We start from the raw sequence: 27,521 nt of genomic DNA on the forward strand, positions 1-27,521 counted from the left end.
GAAAAAAGTCATAGTATCCCTTGATCTGTTCAGCAGCTTCTGCAATTCAAATTATGACGCTCGTCATTTAAATGGACTGCATGCGTTCTGAAGGGGAAGTAGCATCCATAATTTTGCTAATGAGCATTGCATTAGCCCTTTACAATTCTCACTTTCATGCACTTGATTATGTCTCGTTTCAGAGGTTGTGTTGCACTTGTGTTGTCAGAATTCATGAGTAAAGAAAACATTGAGAAAATTGTATATCATTTTCTGCCGTATCCAGTGAACCTATGTTTCTTTTCTTGGTTGTACAGGTTCCAGTAGTATTTAAATAATATATTATTAAGGTCCACCTTTTCAGTACAAACTGTACAATGTTATTAAATTACATATATGTTCAGGGACTAGTTTTGACCTAACAGTAGGTCATCATCAGCCTAAAGCAAATCAAACACAAATGTATCGAAGAAATTAAACAATGTAAAGACACAAAGATTTAAAAAATGTACATACCAGGTAAGAAATTAAGATAAGATTCGAGAGATGCGCTGCACTACGTTAAAAAATAGCTCTATGATAGAGATTCATAAAAATTCCAGTGCGCCGTAAAACATTAAAAAAGTTGTTAAAGAGATCCTTAAATTGCTGGTCAAAGAATTCAATACAGGATGGCTCCTTAAAGATGCTGCTTTCCATTCATAGATCAACTGAGCCGAAGTCACGCTGTCCTCTCAAGATATTCATAAAATCAGTACACATGGATGTGAAGCATGATGTTAGGAAGGCTCTTCTGTTTTTAGAATCTTTGAAGGATGATGATTGTTGCACGTGGAGGCTTAATACATAATAGTAAATAAAGGTGGTTGGATTTCACAGTTCAATACGGATCGTATAGTTGACATTGAATAAATGCCAGCTAAGATAGAAAGAGTTAAGTTAGGGGGAAGAATATATTTAAATGAAATATGCCATACGGGAATTACCTCGTGTTCCTTTGAATGATAAGGAAAACTCAATTCTAGCCAAAGGTCCTAATCACAGCTGGGCTAATCTTAATATACTTAATACCACTACCACTATGGTATTAGAATCTGAACTAGCCTTCAGTAAATTACCTATTGAAAAGCAGGATGAAGTAAGGTTTGAAGTGAAACGAAAAATTAATAACATTCTTAACTCAAATAATAACAGCAACCCCACTAACTCTAATAGCAATAAAGACTCAAGTCATCGAACAGAAACTAATACGCGCTCTTAAAAAGAAGATTTCTGATAATAATCTTATTGTCAGAAAAGCTGACAAGGGCAATACAATGGTTATAATGGAAAGAAACAAGTATATATATATATATATATATATATATATATAAAACTAAATTATTTTCTGACAGTTCGTTTACTGCAGTTAAAAAGGACCCTACTCAAAAAATCAAATGCATACTTAAGCAAACTTCAAAAAAATACTTCGTTCCATTTAACTTATCAAGAAAAAACAAAATTAACTAGTATGAATCCAAGCCTTCCCACCACTAAAGCCCTTCCTAAGATACACAAGCTGCCGGGCTGATTGGCTCAGACGGTTGAGGCGCTGGCCTTCTGACCCCAACTTGGCAGGTTCGATCCTGGCTCAGTCCGGTGATATTTGAAGGTGCTCAAATATGTCAGCCTCGTGTCGGTAGATTTACTGGCACGTAAAAGAACTCCCGAGGGACAAAATTCCGGCACCTCGGCGTCTCCGAAAACCGTAAAAGTAGTTAGTGGGACGTAAAGCAAGTGTAGCATTATTACATTATTAGATACACAAGCCCGGCGTCCCTATCCGCCTGATCATCAATTATAGACCAAGCCCTCTATATAAGACATCTCAATTCATTCAGAAGTTTCTAAGAAGATATAATTTTTTATCCAAAAATTCTGTTAAAAATACTACAGAATTGATTGAGAATCTAAATGTTTTATATCCATCCTAATCCCTTTACTCATTCGACATTATAAATATGTGTCATATCCTAAAGATGTGACAAGCTGGGGACTGGGAAAGTTGTCAAATGCACTACAATGAAAACTCCAGTTTAAGGCGACTTAATGTCAATATTAAACATATTGAATTACTGAGAATGAATTCTGTACAGAATATACAAAATTTACACACTTTTAAAATAAAGACTCAATTGTGCAATTAGGGAACTGTCTAATTGACTAATTTTCTGTCTAGCTAAAAGTTCTTGAGTTCCCTAGTTCTGTTTCTAATTACTGGATGATACTTATCTTCCGAGATGATGAAGCCTTCCGCGAAGTCTTCCTTCTTGAGGTTTCTGCTTTCACTCAAATTTACTAACACTTCACTGTATTCACTGGCTTCCTTCTCTATAGACCCAAGCGGATGCAGTACTGATACTTCAATTTAATACAGTCTGTGTGGCTCCCGTAGAATTGTCTCCGAATAGTGTTCTGATTGCTATATATGCCGTGGTTACAGCTCCCCAACTCTCCAGTTGAACTGTAGCTAGCCTTTAGCCTGTGAACTCCTTCATGGACCTCCACCCATATGCACGAACCACCAAGATTCTTACAGTTTCTCCCGTGTGACAGTCTTTACCTGCTGTGACTTCCTGCTACTTATCATAGCTAGACAGTCTACTTGTACGGCTACCTGGGCTAAATCCCTTACTGTGAGATTCCTATTAATTGTGAACCTTTCTGCCCGTTTAGGAATCTTCTTCCCACATTTGAGTGAGTGTGACTTTCCGGCTGACCGTCCCAGAATAATCGTTACTCGCTACCGTGGTCTTAGTTTCTCACTTCAACTTATTCATGGCTTGACAAGATTATCGCCCTGCCCAGGTACTGTCCCAATTACTCTTCCTGGTCGCCCACTACTTCCCCCTCAAGACTCACTACTAAGACTGATCCAACTATTGCATTGTGTTCTTCCTTTCTTCATTTCGCTGTACCTGTGTACTTGTTAAACATTTCAACACGCCTGTAAGGCTTCTACCGATCTGTACTGCGTCCTCTTAATAATTTCCATGTATGCTTCAGTTTCGTTTAATTATAAATATAATTATTTTACCTTGACAGCTTGAAGTTGTATTTTCATTTTCTGACTCTGTACTCCTGTATTGTGAGGTTGCGGTTCGAATTGATTTAGAACCGCTCGCTCACGAATTATGAATTGTGGGCGATGCCGCATCAGCAATAAGAATGTATCCTAGTATTCAAACCTCTAAATTATACCCTACCGAGCTCAATACCTGCAGTCGCTTAAGTGCGGCCAGTATTCGGGAGATAGTAGGTTCGAACCCCACTGTCGGCAGCCCTGAAAATGGTTTTCCATGGTTTCCCATTTTCACACCAGGCAAATGCTGGGGCTGTACCTTAATTAAGGCCATGACCGCTTCCTTCCCACTCCTAGCCCTTTCCTGTCCCATCGTCGCCATAAGACCTATCTGTGTCGGTATGACGTAAAGTAAATAGCAAAAATATATTATACTCTATTACAGAAAACAATTTAATTAAATACAGCCACCTAAGTGCTTTAGAAATACAAGATTTTATGTCTATTATGAAATTAGTTTTAAGTAATAACTATTTCACATTCAACAGTATTATCTATCAGCAAGAAGGTTTGGCCATGGGATGACTGGCCACAGGTATCTCAGCCAAAATTTATTTAGATTTTTTGGAACGTACCAAGAACAGTAACAACTTCAACAATATTCTTTTTTTTTTGTGCTAGATATGTGGATGATACTTTAGTAATCTTAGATGAGAGCACAACAGACGCTACTACCACTTTTTAACCTCAACAATATTGACCCGCACATAAAATTTACACTCGAATCTGAAAATGATCAAAGAATACATTTTTTTAGACTTGACCATCATTAGACAACCAAACTCCTTAAAATACAATATTTTCAGTAACCTACCCAAACAGCTTCTACTATTTGCCAAGATTCTTCACATCCCCAAATCCATGAACGAGCAGCATATAATAGTATGGTTCGTCGAGCCTTTACTGTACAAAATACTGTGTAGTCGACATACTTTGTCCTTGTGGCAGCCTCCGCATGGGGGAAGTTGTAATAATAATTTCCGAAAGTGATCTTAAAAAAGACGTGAGCAATATATTCGTATGATTGCTAAATTTAATGGATACAATAGTTATTTCATTGAAAGTATTATCAGTAAATACAAACATCGCCCTTTAATCACTCTGAGAAAAGAAAAACCTAAAGTTACTTTATTTTCTATTTTCATGTTCAGTGAAGATACAGGGTCTTTATGCTTGGAAGGTACCTTCTCGCTCGACCTTGGCCGCTAGTGACTGTTCAGTTGCCGGCTAACGCGCGTGCGTATGTATGGCACAATACGGTGCTCATAATCATTATCACGCATTTTACTCGCCATGCTTACAGTTTATGCTCAAAAATCAGTATGATGCATTATCATGCATTTATCATGCATTTTACTAACCATTTTTACAGTTTATGCTGAAAATGTTCCCCATGCGCTGCCAAAATAATCGGCATCTCCTAATGAAGTTTTTGGTTACTCTACCAAGTGCTTCAGCAGTGTAAGGCTCCTACCGATCTGCACTGCGTCCTCTTAACAATTTCCATGTATGCTTCAGTTTCGTTTAATTATAAATATAATTATTTTACCTTGACAGCTTGAAGTTGTATTTTCATTTTCTGACTCAAATTTTTTTATGTCTACTGTACTCCTGTATTGTGCGGTCGCGGTTCGAATTGATTTCGAACCGCTCACTCACGAATTAGGAATTGCGGGCGATGCCGCATCAGCGATACGACATACGTATCCTAGTATTCAAACCTCTAAATTATACCCTACCGAGCTTGATAGCTGCAGTCGCTTAAGTGCGGCCAGTATCCGGTATTCGGGAGATAGCAACTCGTATACAGTATTGTCTTTAAGTTCATCTAGTGTGTGAGGGTTGTTCCCATAAACTACATTTTTTAACATTCCCCACAAATAAAAATCACATGCCGTTAAATCTGGGCTATGAGGGGGCCACAGATTTTTACTTATGATCCTCGTACTAAACACGCTTCACTAAGGAGATAATGACTTTTACGTCTATTTTTATTGTTTACTGAACCTGTAGGTTTGAATCTCTTGGCCAGTTGTTTTATTGTCCAATTGACAGGAATGGGTCTCCCTGGAAATTTCGCTCTAAACTTTTGTCTTGTCTTAGCGCACGATTTTCTGCACTTAATGTAAGTATTATGCAGATATACACGTTCACGTAATGAATATTTCATATACATTACAGCACGATACACATTCACAATAAAACACTATACAATACGACATACAGTACGCAGTAGCTTCATTGAACACCCTATCTCGGAGTTCAGCTCTCAACAACTGCAGAGTGCCAGAAACCGCGCGTGCCAGCGGCCGGTAGCGACCTGTCATCGGCGGCCAAGTTGGAGCGATAAACTTCCTTCCAAGCATAAATAAAGGCCCTGTATTTATAAAGTCACTATCGTTCTTTAAAAAAAAAAAAAAAAAAAAAAAAAACATAACATGATGTTAAAATAGCCTTTAAACCCATCAATAATATTGCAACAGTCTTACACAACTCAACTTCTATTGATAAGACTGATTGCTTTTCAAAATCAGGAGTATATAGGATAAAATGCATCAACTGTAATTTTACTTATGTTGGACAGACAGGAAGGAGCTTCAACATAAGATACTGAGAACATGTCAATGCCCTGAAATACAATACATTTTCAGCAGTAGGACAACACATGAACGATTACAATCATAAGTTTACTGACATTAAGCATGATATGGAAATCCTCAAAATTATGAATAAAGGACCGCTCCTTAACATAGCAGAGAACTGCTTTATATATTTGGACGAATATTTTAATCCAAATTACAATCTTAATGACATTTCCAAAAAACCAAATATTCTATTTCACCTGCTTATTCACATTTTCAGAAACGCAAAATCAAATAGTCAAGGTCTGATTTTTCATTCTATTTACAGTACTTTACTTATGCAATCTTCTGTATTCCCGCATCCCTCAGCCCCGCCTTGACAACACGAGGTAGTTCCCATATGACATATTTCATTTAAATATATTCTTCCCCCTTACTTAACTCTTTCTATCTTAGCTGGCATTTATTCAATGTCAACTGTACGGTCCGCATTTAACTCCATAATCCAACCACCTTTATTTACTATTATGCATTAAGACTCCATGCACAACAATCATCCTCCTTCAAGATTCTAAAAACAGAAGAGCCTTCATAACATCATGCTTCGCATCCATGTGTACTGATTTTATGAATATCTTGAGAAGACAGCGTGACTTCGGCTCAGTTGATCTATGAATGGAAAGCAGCATCTTTAAGGAATCAGCCTATATTGAATTTCTTGACCAACAATTTAAGGATCTTTTAACTTTTTTAATATTTTACAGCGCACTGGATTTTTTATGAATCTCTATGATAGAGCTATTTTTTAACTTAGTGCAGCGCATCTCTCAAATCTTATCTTAATTTTTTACATGGTAGGTACATTTTTAAGACCTTTGTGTCTTTACGTTTAATTTCTTTGATACATTTGTGTTTGATTTGCTTTTATGTCTCTATTAGGTCAATCATTTTCCTTCCCATTCATTGTTAAAATATTTATTGTTCCAAATCAAGTTTTGTTCTCTGATCTAACATTTGTACGAACATCAGGATTACCATCATACTTTACAACTGGAGCCAGAGACTTGTCAGTTCCATTTCCATTTTTAAACTTCCATCCGAGGCTTGTATTATAGTTGGTAGCGAGTACAAATTTACTCATCTGCTGACTTGCTAAGTCTAACGCATCTGAGGATTTTCTTCTTCACAAGGTGCTTCCTCTTCTAATTTTCCCCAGAGAGGATGGGTTGCCTCATCCACCATCTTCGCCATTCTGAAGGTCTCCTTCTCTGCCTAAGATGCTGTTAAGGTCTTCACCCGTAACCCTGGGCATGGCTTCCATGTTATACCCCTTCCCTTTATTTTCATTAGACATGTACAGTTGCTCCCACCCTGCGAGTGGCTGGAGTTGAATGATAATGATGATGAGTACAGTTGCTTAAAAGAAAAGTGCATGTTATTGCATAAGTTTCCCACAAGTGTACTTCCCTCAGAAACAACTGAGCCTATAAATATGCATATGGTAGGTAACCCACAAGGTTTGTATCTACAAGGGAGGTGAATTATTCCAGGGCCACCCTCCCTATATATATAAAAAAGAAAACTTAATTACATGGAAAACTTTAATGGCTCCCAATACAGCATTGTTGAAGCTATTGTTTAACATAATCACCACCAGAATTGAGACACTTGTCAATCGTGGAATCAACTTTTGTATGCCGGTGTCGTAGAAGTCTGCTGCCTGGGAATGGAACCAGCTTGTGACATTCATCTTCAGCTCTTCATCCATGTGAAAATGCTGACAGGACAGGAATTTCTTGAGGTGAAAAAAAATATGAAAATCACTGGGAGCAACATCAAACGCCTCCCATCCAAACTCCCGATGAACACTTGCTGAGTGCCAAGCATTGTCATGGATCAGCACAACACCTGCACTGAGCATTCCATGCCTCTTGTTTTGAATGGCCCGTCGCAGTTTCTGTAATGTTTCACGGTAATGGTCCGTGTTCACTGTTTCAGCTCTGGACAGGAAGTCTATGAGCAGAATGTCCTTCCTGTCCCATAACACTGTGCACATCACTTTCTGCACTGACACAGTCTGTTTCACTTTCGTTCTGACCAGAGATCCACTGTGATGCCATTGCATTGACTGCTGCTTGGTTTCTGGGATAAAGTGAGCAACCCTTGTCTCATCGCCCCTGACTATCCTAGTACCATAAATTTTCATATAATTCTGTATTGAAGAGCAATATAGTGTAAAACAAGAGCTAAAAGGTTTCCACCTATTCAATACTTATTTTATTCAATACCTTTTACCGTTTTTGTTGTTGTTACAATAAATAAGTATTGAATAGGTGAAAACATTTTAGCTCTTGTTTTATGTGATGGTCTTGTCGAGGAACTCTTCAGCCATCGTGGTACCACTGCAGAAATGTCAGCGCTGCATTTTGTAATCAGGTGTTGTAACACCCACCTGACAGACACTTTCTTGAACAGGAGGTGCTTAGTGACAATTTCATGCAATAACGATTGCAATATCTGTGGAAAATGGCTGCCGAGTTCCATAATCGTGAAGCGACGGTTCTCCATTACAGTAAATAGAGAGATGGATGATCTGCCTAGTCAATACTATATATTTCATTAGGTCTTATTGTAATACATGAATTTTAACATAATTAGCTGAAGAAGAGAATGTACATATTCTCGAAACATGTACTAGATATAATGTAGGGCCTAGATATAATAATAGTATTGACTAGGTGAATCATCCATCTCTCTATATTTACTGTGAGTAAGTCAATACGGACCCAATACTGCCATTATGGTCAAGATTATTAACGGTTCTCCATTATGCGCTGTTGCACCAGCTCCACAAAGTCATCATTGATGAGGGATGGTCGCCCACGGCCTTCTTCATCATGGACATTTTGACGACCTTTGGCAAAGTGCCTTCAGTAGCGATGCACCATCCTTTTGTTCATGAACTTAGGCTCGTTGACTGACACGGCTGATGGTCAATTTAGATAGGCGCTATGTTTTGTGCATTAAGAAACTTTGTCACAGACCGAACCTCGCAGGCAACGGGAGAAAGAATGCAAGCCATCCTTTTGAGCCACTGCTGGTGCGCTACTGACATCTGGCGGGACTTGTCCGGCTGGCATATGATTGCTACTTCATAGATCCTGTCGCACATATTCAAATTTCCCGGCTAAATAAGTTTACTGTACAAGAAAGGAAATAGGGAAACTTAAATTTTTGGATGGCCTACATATTTTGATAATAATAAAATTAAGTCTGACAAAATATTAAAGGCGAAGAACATACAATACCATGCACTCATTCTGTTTTTTGAGCGACTGTACATCTGGATCAGGAACCATTTTATGGAGTACACAAGCAATTTAGATAATTTATTCAGCCTGCAGTTGGCTGAACTGAAATGTGATCAGACAATAAAAGTCAAATTCATTGGATGGTTTTATGATATAATTTGATTATTGATGAATAACAGATTTCCTGCAAATCTTACTGAAAGCTTAAACTCCAATCCTTTACATCTTATTGGTGTGAACAAGCATTTTTCGTGTTTGGACATTAAAACCAAAGAAGAAAATAGGCTTTTGTCCATTGAAGAACTTCATGTTTGCCTATCAAAGTTGCTGCCAGGAATAAAATTGTTGTGCACCAGAAAACATTATCACTTTGAACTGTCTGTGTTAACGGAATTTTGCATTCAAACTTTTTATCTTCTTAACTGAGAGTGAACCTTGAAATAAACAAAAACAAAAAAAAAACTTCAATGACAGTATTAATCTCTCTCTTTACTTGAAATGCTTTGCATAGATATAAAAAAAATATATACTGCTCTTAATAACAGTTTTTGTATATTGTAAAATTAAAGGGAATGGCTTTCTGTAAATAAATACTGTTCTAAATTTTTTTTTGAAAATATATGAAATACTATTTGGTTTACCTACTGTACAACACTTTTATATTTTGTTCTAGGTTACATACAATATGTATCAGGCAGCCAGGATTCCCCAAGGTTTAGTTAAATATTTTTGGGTTTGCTGAAACAAAAATGTTGGGAAACACTAATTTAAGTTCATGGGACTGTAGAATGTTTCTGTTGACAGGTTTTACTATATAAGTTACTTTTTATTCTTACTCTACATAATCTCTATTACCATCCTTATGTTGGTAAGTTCATCCTACATCTAATAGATTGAAATCTACTTGATTCTTGATTTGTAGTTGTCAGAATCTATTGTCAGGGTATAACAAGATTATGATTTGTATTCCTCAGAGTTTTGGAGTTCCTGTCGTGATATCCGAGACTGGAAGAGAGTTCCTAAATGATGGCACTTGCGACACAGTGTTCGTTGTGAAAAATTTCAGTGGGCCTGTCTTCAATGCCATACATCAGTCTGAAATGAGGTGGGTACACAAGTATTTCACAGTCCCTTTTAAGTGAGCTAAACATATTGGGTTCTTGATCTGTGTTTTTAAAGTTTTAATGGCTATAATGCTCACTATTCCAGTGTAGTAATGTTCTGGTTTTGTAGAAAGTCACTTTAACTTATTGCTGACTGGGTGCTCCTCACACTGCACATCCCCTGTGTCTGGCCATTTCCTGAATAACATAATGAAGTGTGTGGATAAAAACAAATGAGCCTGGCTTCATTAACTTTTGTACTGTTTGTGATGGAATTTACAGGAGACATTCTGAACGAGTCCTAATGTTTTCTGGTGTGGTAGGTTGTAAGCAATGACGTCTGTAATGAAAGGTTAAACAACATGCACCTCGTTCCACTCGCTTTGTCATTGACCACGACTTCTTTACCTGGCCAATCCGTGTACACAAAGCAAAATTTCTTAGTCTCATTGCTAGTTCAGACAACTTCAAGCTTCTAGGGGTTATTTTATGTGATGAAGTAGTTTGCTGGTGATATAAATTTGTTTGATCTGTCACAAGTTTAAAATATCATTACCAAAAATAAGCCCTACTAGTTGTTCAATATTTTTAATTCATCAAGTCTTACAGTAATGCATGGGACTTATGAGAAATCTTGTAATGTCAATACACTATTATGTACCACCCACTTATTAGATGAAATAGAAATATCACTTCCATTCACATTTGCATCACTTCAGCCTCCTTTGCGACCTCCACATTTGCACATTGTTTCAGCATCATACTGTCTCTTTCTTCAGAAAAGCTTTCAGCACTGAACTTGCGTTCTTTAACATAACATGGGCAATCCTAATATTCACTCGCATGCAATTAATTAAATATTGGGTTGGCTCGGAAGACTAGGCATTTTTTTAATAAACAAGATACGTACATCAGTCAATCAATAATTTATTCTCTGTTTTTGTTTACAACTTCTTTCCAATGTTCAGCAAGCTTTTCAATGCCTCGATGGTAGAAATGCTCATTGCATTCGTTGGACGTAAAGTTCCATACTTACTGTTTGGTTCCGGTCAAGCAGTTTGTAGTGGATCATGTCTTCCCAGTCCCGCCATACACACATCGTTTTGCATGGATGAAGACCTTGTTTTGATCACAATGTTTCCCGTTTGCTGAGGTTACGCCATTCTTTGCGCTGCTTCCTATTGACATACAGGCACCCTTTATCATAGCCGGTAACAGTTCGGTAAAGGAATCGCTTCTTGTGTCCATGAGCTGACCGATGACGGGGAAGCAAACCGGCGGCGATTGTGGCTTGTTGATTTTTGTTATCGTTCAAAGTAAGCGGGACCCTTGCCCCCAACTTTTGAACCTTTCCTATCGAGTGAAGATGACGCTCTGTGGAACTGTGGGAGCATTCCATTATATCTGCCAATTCCCTCTTCGTTTAGGGTGGATCTTCTTGCTATTCTATCAATCTTGACCACCAGCTATTTGCACAAAATCCAATAGATATCACCAAATGTACAAATCGTGTCAACGCAAGTCAACTCTGGACCTGCCAGCAATGTTCGGCCAGACTAACGTGAATAAACTTGAGTCTTGTCAGCAATGTGTTAAGAAAAACTCTCTGTTAGAGCTATTTGTAATGTGACTGAGCAAAGTTCTAATTTGAGGTGGTCATAGGTTGGAGGATAGGAACTCATGTAGTTTGTGTGTTCGATAGCAGGATCCTGGGCCCTACAGCTCTTCAGGAGTGTGCTCAGAAGGGTGAGGGGCTGCCTTCAAACACTCGGCCCCTGTACAGCCTCGCTATGTCTGGTCTCGTCATCTGCTTTACTGGATTCCGGAAGAAGGATGAGTTGGTGAGTGAATGCTATCAGCTGTCTTTCTTGTTTGTTATATTTAATCCTGCTAAGCACTTCAGCACTCTTGTCTATTTTACAAGTCACTTTTTCTTTTGTTCCTAACATTAGTTCAGTTAATTATCCAAGGAGACCTGTTATGTTTTCCATGCTAGATATATTAAGTCATTCGAATGTTATTAGTATCTATTTCTGCTTTATGAAAAACAAGTTAAATAAAATGTGTACAATTTGTGATTAATTTTATTGCTCAGTGTTTGTGATGTTTATGGTAAGATGTTGAACTGTTTCTAGGAAATTTAACAAACTGCAATCATACAGTTAACTCTTGTCAAGTGGATACATTTTTTGTTGCGAGTCTAATTAATTTTTATGATTTTTTTCTTATTGTTAAACACAGACACTCAAAAAATATTAGTTGATCATAAATAAGCCATTCATACGTAATTTCATCAGAATGGATTGCAGGTAAACATTTATTCTGGAGGAAATAAATACCGTATTTACTCGCGTATTAGACCCCTTTTTTCCTACTTTTACAGCCAAAAAAAGTAAAAGGGGTTTAATGTGCGATAACCTCGAATTTTGTGTAGTGAACACATGACTTCTAGGCTATAAAAAGCTATAAATTGTACATGTAAACATTCTACACTGTTCTTTAACAAACTTGTGAATGAATTTGAGTTATACTGGCTATTTTCATTGGAAGGCAGTATTTCTAAATGTAAAAAGTCAATAAATGGTGTACACGACTCTTAGGCCTACGTATAAAGTAAATACAGTAGAACCTCGATTATACGTTCCCGGAAACTACGTTTTCCCGTATTATTAGTTCAAATTACGTGGTCCCGCGAGCATCCTTATTAAATCACGTTGTAAAAATCCTGCATTATTCGTTCCTCGAAGAAACTATTTCCTAGATCAACCGCCCAGAAATTTCAGTCCCATCAATGCTAAATCCTCGATTACGTTTTTTTCAAGAAACTGGATCTTACGAAAGGACGGCTACAGCATATTTACGGATCTCGGTGTTGACGTCCCGTCATTGCGATAATTTGAGGAAGTACTGCACTGAAAAAGCGGTCGGCGGTGAACTTGGATAAGGGATGATCTTAGCATCGCATTCGGGTAGTATTGTTTAGAGAATCCTCGGAAATCATAAAGCAGAGAGTGCCCACAACAGTTGGAAGGAGACATAGCGCACTTCGACAGCTCTATTTGAAGACGGAACGAGTTTCGTCAAATGTTCGTACTTGAAAAAGTCTACATTATGTCCAGGGTTAGATGTTTCTGTTTTTTTAATAACCTTTTTCGAGTGTATCGCCGAACAGGTTTTCGGCATTTCCCTTGGGCACTGTATAGTCGCTGGGCCTTCAGTCAGGAATCGAAACTGCTCCTTCTTAAGTAACACAAATTTAGTATTTCAGTATTATCACATATGATTATGTTATCGAGACCAGAACAGATGTTGCACGTTACATACGTAATGCCATGGGAGGTTTTGGGATTACCTATTACTGTTTTCGTCCTAATGTAAGACTGGGAATTTCACGTTTATGTGTTAAAATGTTATAAGAACCACAGTCGTTTTATTTGCGCACATTGCATTTAAAAACTTTGTATCATTTCGCACTCGTGCCGACTTGTACAGCGAGATTCACAATTAAGTATTTATTTATTTTCCACCTAGTCGATACAATGATTGCTTAAGGCAATTTTTAATGGTCAATCACTGTATCGACTAGGTGGAAAATAAATAAATACTTAATTGTGAATCTATTGAAGTGCGATACGGACCATGAAGCTGATTTTATTGTACAGCGAGCGCGCTTTCCAGCTGAGCTGAAGGTCGCGAATAATCGTAATTTCGGAAGTGTTAGTGATATTTTTTCTCTTTCCAATTTGATTGTGATTAGTGCGGGCAGAATTGAATATAACGCATTCGAGAACTTAAGGATTGATACATTTGAAACCATGTTCTCGAGTTCAACATAACCTTTAAAAGTCGATGTAGGCCTAATTTGCGTGGCACACAATTTCCTTAAAATGACTAGCAACAGTATATCGGTGACCAAATTACAATGGAAGTTTAAAAAAAAAGGAATTTCACCATCATGTTGGACGCTTTTGTATTTAATGTGCTTTTATTTTATTACATTAGATAATTAAAAACTACTTGTGGTCAGTTGTTGTTTGGCTTGGCGTTACGGGTACCGTATTAAATTTTTTAAAGAGTTTGGCTGATCGAAGTTGCTGAACTGGAAGAAGTTTTCAAAGGAATTTGATGACGTTTTCAGAGGAAACTGACGAAGTTACCTTGGTAAAATTGATTGTAAAGTTTCGAGATTTTTAAGTCGCGTACAGGTAATTAACGTTTGAAGCCAGCTCCACGGTCTAACTTGCCTGCCTCTCACCTGGAGGGGCCGGGTTCGATTACTGGCCAGGTCAGGCATTTTTACCCGGTAATGAGGGCTGGTTTCAGGTTAAGTCATTCTATGCCTACCTTTAATTGAGGAGCTATTTAATGGAGATATGGCGACCTCGGTGTAGAGAGCCAGGAATAACTGCCGAGAGGATACCTCACACTGACCATGCGTCATCGCGAAATCTGCAGGTCTTTGGACCAAGGGCAGTCACTTAGTGGGCGGAAGGCCCGTTGGGGCTGTAGTCTGGTTTGGTTTCGGGGCATTTTTAAGAAAAGTACAGTATACATATTTCATTTTTGTGATGTTTAGCCAAATTGTTGATGGTTCATTAGTTCTCGAGTTTTCCGTTTTTCCATGTTGTACGTTTTTTATTCGTGGTCCCTCCAAAAACGGAGAATCGAGGTTCCACTGGAGCGTGTCTCTGTTGGTGGCACATTTATTAAATAAATAAATAAATAATCCGTTTTTGTTACTCATCACGTCGTTTGTTTCATCTCATTAATTCCTCTGATGAGGTCGATGTCAGGAAGGGCATACAGTCATAAAAACTCGCTACGGAGATTTGTCTCACTTCATACTCGACCCCGTAGAGAAAAGGGATAAGGCTATCATATTATCATAATATGCAATATTGATACTAAGTAACTAACTAACTAACTAACTAACTAACTAACTAAACTGCGGCTGTTGAAAGCCAGACCCTTATTTTTAAGAATATTTCATACCTGTTCTCTACATTTATCACATCAGGATTTACCTAAACAGCTGTAAATGAGATAAGAGAGACTGCATTGTTTAAGTTAGGTATGCTATCGCCTGGAAAGTGCCAAAAGTTCCATGGCGGAAAGAATAAAAATGAATAACAGGAAAGTTTGCCGCATTTATGGATATCTACAGGTGTGGCTGTAATGCGTTTTGTTATCATAATGTTTAATTTTGTACATTCGCCACTTTCTATAATGTACACCCTAGTATGTTTTGTTTGGCGTCTCCGAATATCGTTGAAAGTATGTGGCAACATATTGTTAGGTAAGTTGGCGAGTAAAACAATTGTGGTTGAATTGTTTTTATCGCTTTAAACCTACTTCTCTCCCAAAAAAACCCTATATTGGCCCGAATTACGAGATATTAAATGATCACTTTGTTAATAATCTTACCTCTCTATATTAATAGGCCTGGCAACAACCGTGAATATTTCATAACTAAAGTAAACTAATTTCCTCATCCCAAGGTGGTTCAGCTCTTTTTTCAGACAGGTCCCCAGCGGAAGGGAGTTGCATGTACCATTTTTACCCCAAATCAACCTTCCCGCAATTCGTAAATCTCTATTAATACGGTACCGGGAATCAAACTCAGGCTCCCGAGAACGGCAGTTAATTGTGCTAACCATTACGCTGGGACATTCTTAACTAAAAACACAGACATATATACATGACTGATGCATGCTTGCAGTGCGTGGGTACACGAAACTATTCACCTATTTGTACGACGTCATCAGAGCTGCAGTAGGCCTACGCAATGGAGGTGGACATTTCTTAACTACGAAACACAGATGTACCACATGACTTCGGCACATGTTTTTGTTGCGTGGGTCGTACGGACAAAACTATTAACAATTTTGTGTTTTGTCATCAGAGCTGCATAAGGCTTGTACCCACTTCAAAGCGGAGTCGTTGTTCTTCTCTGATGAATGACGTTGGGGGGGGGGGTCTTGTATGCGAGATTTATTTTTTTCATTTTCTTCATCTCAAAAAGCCAAGGGGGATCTAATACACGAGTAAATATTGTACTCTACTGCCTGTTTTCAAGCAAAAGTGGCACAAGGCTTCCCACATAGTACTTTTGACTAACGTCACAAAATTCTATATTTATTTTACATCCATAAAACTGGGTTGTAATTCACTTTTTTTCCTACTTCATAATTCATTATCACTGATATTACAGTACAGTATAATTATTGAAATTGAAAAATTCATTAATAGAGATCCACAGTACATTATACGGTATAATCCCGATTTTGCATGACCTCAATTTAGCATAAACCCGCATGTAATGGAAAAACTTCAAGTCCCAAAAGTTATTTCATAAGAGCAATGCAATTTTATATTCGATTTAATGTAATTCACAATAGAGCAAAACCCGCATTTAGCGTTAGGGAAATGTTAAAATTCTCAAATATTTCTATTCGTTTTGGTTTTGGGACATTAAGAACCTACGGAAAGGGACGTCATAAGCTTGCTAAGGATGATTTAAGGCAGAAGACTAATTTAGAACGCAGGCAATTAGGGCTAAAGTGAGATATCGGACTCAGATACAAATCCGACTGCGGCCGTTGTAGTAGAAGAGAACCCCCGTTTTAATAAGAATGTTATTATGACCTTTGAAAATTCCTATATTGATCTGTGCAGTATTTTTCGGGTATAATGGGAAGCCTTTTACTGATTAATCCGTTATTAGGGCAAATTAGGGCTTGCTAGTTTTTATGAATCATCAATATTCATAGTCCAGCGTTTATATAGAACGCAATCGATCATCTTCCATATTGATTCCTTGCTACGTATGAGCAAGTCAATCTTGAGTGAGCCCGAGCTCTCTTCACAACTCCGAATGGTGTAAACAAACATTGGGATAACGTTTTTTCAATAAGTGCAATGACAGCAGTTGTTGACTCCTTAGAAGTGAAGGCTTAAGTAAACGATTGTTTAATTTTAATACTAGGTACTGAAATAAAATAAGAATTCTCCCTCTCCAGGTACAGCAGTGTGCATAGCTGATTTCAGAGGTTAGGTTATGTACTTTCGCGTTTTGTTAAATTTCAGAAAGACTGTTCCCATTTAAATTTATAGTGAAAGGGTTATAATTATTCTACGGGGAGCTTGAAATATGTTTTCATAATACGTGTGAGGTAAACCTAGGTTAGGTGACGCCTCTTGAAGTAAGAAAATGTTTGCCACCGAAAGTGTTTAAACAAGCAGATTGCTGTTTCATACTGTACCAATTTTTATGTGTTTTTGTGTGAGTTAGGTATCTTTCCCGACTTTTATGGAAAATGATGTATAACATCATAAGAACAATCTCAAACGGTAACGGTTTTGCATTCACCAACAAAAATCTGTCAAAGGGGAAGGTTAACCATGCATGGGATCACCATTATCAGGAATAGTAGCGAGCATTTTCCTTAATAACACTGAAAAAAATTTCTGAACCAATTAAGAGACGTAGAGGGTTACAAAGTTTTAAGAGGTGTGCAACTACACTGATCGGCAAAATTAATGGATCAATTGAATTTTCTAAGGAAAAAGCATGTTAAATTGTGAAACATTTGTTTTATTATTTACACTGATCATTTTCATGAAGAAATCATGCAAATAATGCTATCTGTCTGTTAATGCTACTATTTATGTCGTAAACTAGAATTGTTCGTGGTCCTGGGTCATGTCCTGGGATTCTGCACACGCGGGGAGCTCCTTAGAAACACGCGGCACCACCAGATCAGATCCTTCATTGCCGCAGAACTGAGAAAGAAGGGATTCATTGTACATGAGGAGGTACACGGACTGGCCGTAAATGGTAGTTCGCAAAGAATTGACATCATAGCCTTTAAAGAAAACAGCTCTCAAGGATTCATATTAGATCCGACGGTCAGGTTCGAGCACCATAGCGGTCAGCCAGAGGAGGTTAATCTAGAAAAGATTAACAAATACAAACCAACTATCCCTTACTACAAATCAAAATACCACCTTCAGGAAATTGAAATAATAGGGATAATGGTCGGAGCTCGCGGTACCATACCTCGTCACTTCGTCGCCACATGGAAGCGCTTCCAACTCCCATTGAAGCTCACCCCGGAAATCGCGACCCTCGTCCTCCGAGCCTCCATCAAGATCATGAGGCATCACCTCTACAGCTAATTTTGAATGTTCTTTTATTAATACATATGTACATAAAATTGATATGTTTTACCTTGTTCTTAGCGGCAGCCTGTAAATACAGGAGGTCTTTCCAAAATAAATGGAAATTATATATATATATGGACTTTCTGTCAAATTCTGATGATTAATTCCTCTGATAATATGTAGGTACTCATCTGAACCTGTCCTGTCACTTATGTTGTTCTCACACTCTCAATTTCACTTTTTCACTCATTATCGCTCATTTTTTATTATTCATCAACACTATCTAGTAGTTATGCCTCAATTTCAGACTCGTTTTGAACTATTATTCGGATATGTCTACAGTAGGTAAAACGCGAACATTTGCAATGTCAACAACAATCTTCTGATAAAATACACCACCATGGAAATTGTGCTTAGAAGCAAAACCTTTCCTTCTTTTTCATTCCAAATCCCTGTGTATTCACTCCTGACATCTGTTGACTAATATTATAAACATCTGAAACATACAAATACCAAGCTTGATAGCTGCAGTCGCTTAAGTGCAGCCAGATCCAGTATTTGGGAGATAGTGGGTTCAAACTCCACTGTCGGCAGCCCTCAAGATGGTTTTCTGTGGTTTCCCATTTTCAAACCTTAATTAAGGCCAGGGCCACTCCCTGCCCACTCCCAGCCCCACCCTGTCCCATCGTCGCTGTAAGACCTATCTTTGTCGGAGTGACGTAAAAGCAACTTGCCAAAAAAAACGTACGAACACAAAAGTACATAATTTTCAATTCCATATAAAGACGTGTGTGTGTGTCTCTCTCTCTCTCTCTCGAGTAGACGCGTTTTGGATAAACACGTGTAACGCTTGACAAAGATGAAATAATAAATTTCAAGAATGGTATTGGTCATTTCTTGTCTTCACTTGAATATTGATGACCATCATAGACTTTTGCAGGTGCCTTTATAATATAGAGTACAGTGAAACCTCGGAGTGCAAGTAACTTGGTCTACGAGTGTTTTTCAAGACGAGCAAACATAATTGTAACTTGATAAGCGAGTGAAGTTCTGCAATATGAGCATCACTTGTGCCTACGTTTTCCCCTCCCCCCCTGCCTCTCTTTCCTGGGAGAGTGTGTGTAATCATCTACCGCCCTGGACTTCAGTTGGCGTGCCTCGCTCACATAGTCAACACCATACGAGTGTACCTGATTTTTTTCTTTCAATAATGTTTTAACTGTTCTGCAACAATGGGCCCAGTGAACGAAAAGAAGGGTAAAAAAGGAATTCGGTCGGAAGAAGGAGATGATTACGATGGTAGTTAAGGATATGATCGAAAAGCATGAATGAGGTATGCGAGTGGTTGATATTGCGAGATTTTATAACTAGTCTACGCCAACGCTTTGCACAATATTATAGAAGAAAGAAGAAATAAAAGGGGTAGATGCAGCAAAAGGAGTCGCAAGAGTTGTGGAAGATGTAGAAAAGTTGCTTCTCATTTGGATAAATGATAAGCAACTAACAGGCGATACAGTGACCGAGAATTTAATCTGCGAGAAGGCAAAGACATTGTACCCCGACCTCGTAAGTAAATTACCGTGTAGTACACGTATGTCAACAGAAGTCGAAGAACACGTCGAAGCCATCAGGGGATGTTTTGATAACTTTGGAGAAGTGGCATCCATAGTGTTGTGAGGCACGGGGAGGCTTCCAGTTCAGATGCTAAGGCAGCTGAGGCATTAATTGCTGAGTTCCAGAAGCTCATTGTTACCGAGTGTTACCTCCCACAGCAAGTTTTTAACAGCGACGAAACGGGACTTTTTTTTTTGAAAAAGATGTCGAAGGACCTACATTACAACAGAAGAGAATTCAGTGCCCGGTCACAAGCCCATGAAAGACCATGTAACCCTGTTATTGTGTGCTAATACGCGCGGGGATTTAGAAGTAAAGCCCCTGCTTGTGTATCACTCCGAGAATCCCCGAGCCTTCAAGAAATGCAAGGTGCAGAAGAGCCAGTTAAATGTTATGTGGAGGTCCAACACTAAGGGCCCTTTCACACGATCCACTGCTTGCCACGCCACTCCACTCCACTCCACCAGAGGTGTGGTAAAAGGCCGGTAGCGTTCACACGAGACACTTCGTGTGGCGCAACCTCCGTCCACTCTCGTCAACAGCAGGCTGCTGTCGACCGGCCTGAAGTGTCTTCCACACTGGGCGACCGGAAGCTCACTCATCACTGAATCAGATTAGCTCGTTCAGACAGTCAACATATAAATTAGCTACAAGTTCGAAGATTTCGTTTCAAAATGTCGGTTCCATTTATAGATACTGAAAAGTTAATAATAGAAATACAAAATCGGCCTTGTCAGTGGGATTAACGAACGACAGACTATTCAAATAAAATAAAAGGCTTCAAATGTGGAATAAAGTTTCCCATGAAGTGATTCCACTTTCTGCCGAACTGGACAACTCCAAAGAGAGAGAAGTTGATATCTACAGTAATAGGCTATATGTGTTATATGTTAACAATTTTCGATATTACAATAACATGGGTCATTGAAAAATAATTAATCAAGGCTTTTTAGCAGTCTTCATTTCAAAAGAACTGCTTCCAATTAAATTACATAATAACATTTTCTTATTCGGACCGAACACGATAGCCGCAGTCGCTTATGTGCCGCTATTATCCAGTATTCGGGAGATAGTGGGTTCGAACCCAACTGTCGGCAGCCCTGAAGATGGTTTTCCGTGGTTTTCCATTTTCAAACCAGGCAAATGCTGGGACTGTACCTTAATTAAGGCCATGGCCGCTTCCTTCCCACTCCTAGCCCTTTCCTGTCCCATCGTCGCCATAAGACCCATCTGTGTCGGTGCGACGTACAGCAACTTGTAAAAAAAAAAAAAAACCCGATCTTATTCATGAGAACTACCAGTCTTATTTACAGAAGGTAGGTGTTGGTAGCAAGGCCATACTGGTAGCTCACTAAATCAGTCGTTCAAACGGTCAACATTGTGTGCGTCACAAGTTTGAAGTTTTTTTTTCAAAATATCGGCGGAATACATTTTCTCATGTTGGTGTCCTGACGCTGTAAACTTGCTTCAAGGATTGACAACAATTCAGACAAATTCCCACTCATACGAAAGTAACTAAGGAACATTTTTAGATCATTGGTATGTTCATCTAGAAGAACGATGTGAGTTCCTCGTTCTAGGCGATATGAATTCAATGGATGGACCCAATGAACCTTAGTACTGTTCTTTCACCTCAACCTTCTTTTCGGAAGAATAAAAATCCCAAGGATAATATGCCCGTCCATGGACCAGATTCAAACCGAGACGCAAATATGAGGTGGGACGAGAAGTTGCCGGTAAGTTGACGGAAGTGGACGGCAAGTGTCTGAGAAGTGGAGTGGAGTGACGTGGCGTGGCGTGGAAAGCAAGTGGACCGTGTGAGAGGAGCCTTAGGATTGGGTCACTCGTATTTTTTTCGTTGAATGGATGAATGAGGTCTTTGGTCCTGTAGTGAAAATAATCTGCCACTCAAAAGTCTTGCTGGTTATGGACAATGCTCGTGCTCATCCTCGAGGCCTTGAGGACGACCTACTGGAAGAATTCAGGTTCTTTAAGGTTGAATTCCTTCCTCCCAACACTACTACACTTTTCCAGCTTATGGATCAGCAAATCATTTCGAACTTCAAGAAGCTATACCAAAGCACTATTGCAGCGATGCTTTGAAGTGACCGAAGGAACAAACCTTACCCTCCGAGAGTTTTGGAGAAATCATTTCCACATCGTAACTGCCTGAAGATCATCGATAAAGCCTAGGATGACGTCACCAAGAGAACTCTCACTTCCGCTTGGTAGAAGCTGTGGCCTGACTGTTCTTGGATGTGACTTTGAGGGGATTGTTGGTGACAATGAGCCGCCGATTGTCAATGAAATTGTTTCCTTAGGGAAGACCATGGGGCTGGAGGTGAATGACGTGGACATTCAAGAGCTGGTGGAAGAACATAGTCAGGAACTCACCACCAACGAACTGATGGACTACCATCGCAAACAACAGGAGTAGGTTATAGAGGAGATCTCGTTCAGGGAAGAAGAGGAGGAGGAGGAATAGCCAGTGGAATATCTCACTTCAACTTCGGGAAAAGTGCAAAATGTGGGAAATGGTGCAAAATTTTGTAGAAAAACACCATCTGAATAAGGCTGTAGCAGTGCAAACGACGAATCTGTTCAATGACAATGCAGAGTCACATTTTCGTGAAATCCTCAAAAAGAGGCAAAACAGTCATTGGACAGGTTCCTCGTAAAAGTTGTACGAAAAGAAAACAATTCCAGTGAACTAACAGACAGCAGTGATTCCGTTGGTGAAATTTGTGCTACACAGTAACTGTTCTCATGTCATCTCGTCTCCCTCACATCAACAATGATTCTATTGTAAGCAAAAGTGCAGTTTAATTTGTTTTAGCTTATATTTTGTTTCAGAAATGTTATGCGAATAAATTTTTTTGTTGTTGTGGACGATCATCCGCGTTTTAATTGTTTCATATGGGAAAATTTGCTTTGGATTACAAGCATGTTGCCGGAACGAATTATGCTCCCAATCCAAGGTTCCACTGTAGTTGTAATGTACTTCAGCCTTTTATGCTTGCCTTAATGATGGCCTAACTGCTAGTGTAGTATAAATCTCAGCTTTGTAAAAAAAAAAAAAAAAATAATAATCTGGTACCACAGTCTTATTGATAGCTGCACAGATTAGCGGGATGGTCATTTGTCCGAACCAGTGTTTCTGATTCTCCAGCCAGAACACGCTGGATCCCCTCTTGATCTTGTATTTTGATTTGCAAGAGGCTGTAGGATTCAAGGTACCTCATGATATGACAAAGATAGGAGAATATCTTGATCTTAACGGCCCTACGGAGTTCTTTTTTCTTTGCACTTGCTGGTTAATACCTTCTCATTTTGCATTCTGTCCACCCAGCTGATACGAAGCGTGACATGTAGAACCATGTTTCAAATGCTTTGAGTCACATCATGATGGCTCTATTCATAGTTCAGGACTCTACTCCATACAACATGACGGAGAACACACAGCATTGTGCAGTTCTTGCCTGCATTTACAGAGCACTTGGCGGTGTCTTGTAAAGGTGGCAGTGGCTTTTTCATTGCGGCACTTTAATTCATGAGAATGGTCCTATTGCTCCTTGATGATGCTGTCGAGGTATACAATCTTCTCCGTCTTGCCACACTCTTGGCCCATAGACTGAGATATCACATAATGGTGATAAATACCGTATAATCCTGAATACCACCCGCCACCAACTAAGACCTGCACCCTAAATTTGAGACGGCAAAATACGGTAAAATAAAATAAAAATCAAATAACTTGCATACCTATTTAATTTTCTTCAAATATACCAAAAATATAAATTCAAACAGCTTTCAATTAATAAAGTCAATAAAATTAATAAAAAGAAGAATTGCCTTTTTCTGTCATCTTTCTAGATTAAATGATAATAGGATAAATAAACAACTAATTACTTTTGGAAAAGTAAAACAAAAAATAATTTGTTTAAAGAAGTTCAGAATGATTTAGAAGAGCTGAATATTACAATGAAGCGAATTGAAAATAGAGAAGAAAAAAGGATTCTCAAGAACAAACAAAAAAGATTGTCATTAAAAACTGTACAACACAAACAATATGTCATATCTGATGAAGAAAGGGCAGCCAAGTCAGCCAGAATGAAGAGGTTTTGGGAAAGGAAGAAGATGATGCAAGCTAAATCTTCAGTTAATTCTTTGTTGAAATAAATGTATTTGGGTTTGATTTAAATGCTCCAATGTGGGTGTAAACAATGTAAATAAATAATAATAAAATCATCACAAAAATCGTACATTAATCTGTCCAATACTCAGATCATTCACAATTCACCGTCGTCATCTGAAGTTTCACCATAGGAACTTTTGTCGCTGGCATCTTTCCACAAATAGTTGGTCCTCGCCACCGTCCAGTGAATTTGAAATTCGACTTTTCTTAAAGCTTTTGGACACTAGATCGTTAGGAATGCGCGCCCAATGCGGTCTTGATGCAGCTGCATATTAGTCCCACTTCAGGCCTCTTCACTCGTCCAGTTGGTGTTAACGCGTGATCACCATCAGACATCCATTCGGTGTACAACTGTTTCATCGCAGTTTTGAAAGGCCGGTTCATGCACACATCCAATGGCTGTAGAATAGAAGCGAGTCCTCCAGGAATGATCGCAAAATCGGTTTTTCCTTTCTTCATCATATCTTTTACGGCATCAGTTGTATGTCCTCGGAAACTGTCCAACACAAGCATGTTTCGTTTTTGTAACAAAGCTCCTGGACGACATTGCCAAACGCACTTCACCCAGTCCTCAACTAACACACTGTCCATCCAGCCGGACTCTTGTTCTAACTATAACACCGGATGGCGAGTTTCCTTTCGGAAGTGTTTTCCTTTTCAGAACCACAAAGTGAGGGAGTTTGGTTCCATCCGCTAATACTCATAACATTACTGTGCATCATTGCTTTTCGTTACCACCTGTTCTGATGGTTACACTTTTAGAACCCTTCGTATCCACTATATTTTCCAACAGCATTTCAAAATAGACAGGTGTCTGGTCAGCATTCCCAATTTGCGACAGCCTTCCTCAAATGAATAATGTGATGCTGAAAGGCCGTTAATTTTTCTTCATACGGCCCAGGGAACGTTTTGAAATAGACATATGTCTCCGAATACACAATCCTTTTCTCCGATAAAAGTTTCGGATTTATCCGCGGCTTGCAGTAAACCCTGTGTTTTGAGTCCTTCTGAGATCTCTGGTGCTTTCAATTGACACATTTCATTAGAAACACCATATCCTAACTCACGTTTTTCTATCACAAATTTGTGGAATCGTTCTTCAATTTCCGGAAACACTGCACTCCGCCCGTGGAATGCTCTGCTATCGCCGTTACTTTTTAAAAGTTTTTCCTTCTTATTCCGCTAATCACGAATACACGATTCATCAATATCGTACTTTCTGCCAACGGCACAGTTTCCATATATTTCAGCTTTGCTTACAACGTTAAGTTTCTCACGCACAGTAAATGACCGCAGACGCCGTTTTGAATCCATTGCTTACTATCGGAACAGATATGGAACTCGAATGTGCACAAGGTAAACTTCCGTAACCAACAGTATCGACTGTCGCAAAGTACGATATCGCGCGAGATCAACTATTCGCGCACCCAGCATGCCAGCAACACTTGTGAAACAAATGACGATCGAGCATCCACAGCAGCGGCTTTCATATTGACCACATATTTACCCATATTCTTTGGTTTACCGTATTTCATTAACTTACTTTTACATGCCACTGTAACCGCATTGAGAAAAAATTGATCTTGTTTTCTAGAATGCAACTAAAACACAGTAAGACCTGAAAGCCCGTTCACACGTGGTATATTGAGTACAGTAACTGTAATCCAATCTACACTGACTGACAGAGCAAATACAACACCAAGAAGGAGTGGTCAGAACTTTATGCCAATTGCAGGGTAGACTGACGTCACTGAGGTATGCTCATGATGTGAAATGCGCCGCTGTGCTGCGCACGTAGCGAACGATAAATGGGACACGGCGTTGGCGAATGGCCCACTTCGTACCGTGATTTCTCAGCCGACAGTCATTGTAGAACGTGTTGTCGTGTGCCACAGGACACGTGTATAGCTAAGAATGCCAGGCCGCCGTCAACGGAGGCATTTCCAGCAGACAGACGACTTTACAAGGGGTATGGTGATCGGGCTGAGAAGGGCAGGTTGGTCGCTTCGTCAAATCGCAGCCGATACCCATAGGGATGTGTCCACGGTGCAGCGCCTGTGGCGAAGATGGTTGGCGCAGGGACATGTGGCACGTGCGAGGGGTCCAGGCGCAGCCCGAGTGGCGTCAGCACGCGAGGATCGGCGCATCCGCCGCCAAGCGGTGGCAGCCCCGCACGCCACGTCAACCGCCATTCTTCAGCATGTGCAAGACACCTTGGCTGTTCCAATATCGACCAGAACAATTTCCCGTCGATTGGTTGAAGGAGGCCTGCACTCCCGGCGTCCGCTCAGAAGACTACCATTGACTCCACAGCATAGACGTGCACGCCTGGCATGGTGCCGGGCTAGAGCGACTTGGATGAGGGAATGGCGGAACGTCGTGTTCTCCGATGAGTCACGCTTCTGTTCTGTCAGTGATAGTCACCGCAGACGAGTGTGGCGTCGGCGTGGAGAAAGGTCAAATCCGGCAGTAACTGTGGAGCGCCCTACCGCTAGACAACGCGGCATCATGGTTTGGGTCGCTATTGCGTATGATTCCACGTCACCTCTAGTGCGTATTCAAGGCACGTTAAATGCCCACCGCTACGTGCAGCATGTGCTGCGGCCGGTGGCACTCCCGTACCTTCAGGGGCTGCCCAGTGCTCTGTTTCAGCAGGATAATGCCCGCCCACACACTGCTCGCATCTCCCAACAGGCTCTACAAGGTGTACAGATGCTTCCGTGGCCAGCGTACTCTCCGGATCTCTCACCAATCGAACACGTGTGGGATCTCATTGGACGCCGTTTGCAAACTGCCCCAGCCTCGTACGGACGACCAGCTGTGGCAATTGGTTGACAGAGCATGTAGAACCATCCCTCAGGACACCATCCGCACTCTTATTGGCTCTGTACCTCGATGTGTTTCTGCGTGCATCGCCGCTCGCGGTGGTCCTACATCCTACTGAGTCGATGCCGTGCGCATTGTGTAACCTGCATGTCGGTTTGAAATAAACATCAATTATTCATCCGTGCCGTCTCTGTTTTTTCCCCAACTTTCATCCCTTTCGAACCACTCCTCCTTGGTGTTGCATTGTCACTGTCAGTCAGTGTATTTCAATACTCCATGTAAACGTAGTAAATATTTACGAGAATGAACGGCTCGAATACAACCCGCACCCAAGATTTAGAACCAATATTTTGGAGAAAAAAGTGCGGGTGGTATTTGGGATGATACTGTATTGAAGTAAGTTTGCCAAAATGCGTTTGAAGCGAGGATATTTCATTATTCAACTTCATTATCCATGTGGAGGTTTTGCTTTATAAGCGGCTTCTTTATTCTGATATTATAATAAACTGTTTGTATAATTCCCTCTCTCGTTGCTTTGTCGAAGTAACTACTTAACTGTGTCTAACGGCAGTTTTCATGCCCTGACTCCTGTCATGTTAAACAAGTCATTTAATTAACCTCCTCAGT

General features: G+C 39.6%; 1 protein-coding gene across 1 annotated transcript in view; it reads left to right on the forward strand.

The window, feature by feature from the left end:
- Positions 1-27,521, forward strand: part of pbl (epithelial cell transforming 2 pebble) — a 153,450-nt gene that overhangs the window by 22,400 nt on the left and 103,529 nt on the right. Inside the window, exons 3-4 of the mRNA XM_067158177.2 lie at positions 9,968-10,098; positions 11,802-11,937. Of these exons, the coding sequence (XP_067014278.2) occupies positions 9,968-10,098; positions 11,802-11,937 (267 nt within the window). The remainder of the gene's footprint in view (positions 1-9,967; positions 10,099-11,801; positions 11,938-27,521) is intronic.

The sequence above is a fragment of the Anabrus simplex genome, chromosome 14 (genome assembly GCF_040414725.1).
Source record: "Anabrus simplex isolate iqAnaSimp1 chromosome 14, ASM4041472v1, whole genome shotgun sequence".
Taxonomy (NCBI): Eukaryota; Metazoa; Arthropoda; class Insecta; order Orthoptera; family Tettigoniidae; genus Anabrus; species Anabrus simplex.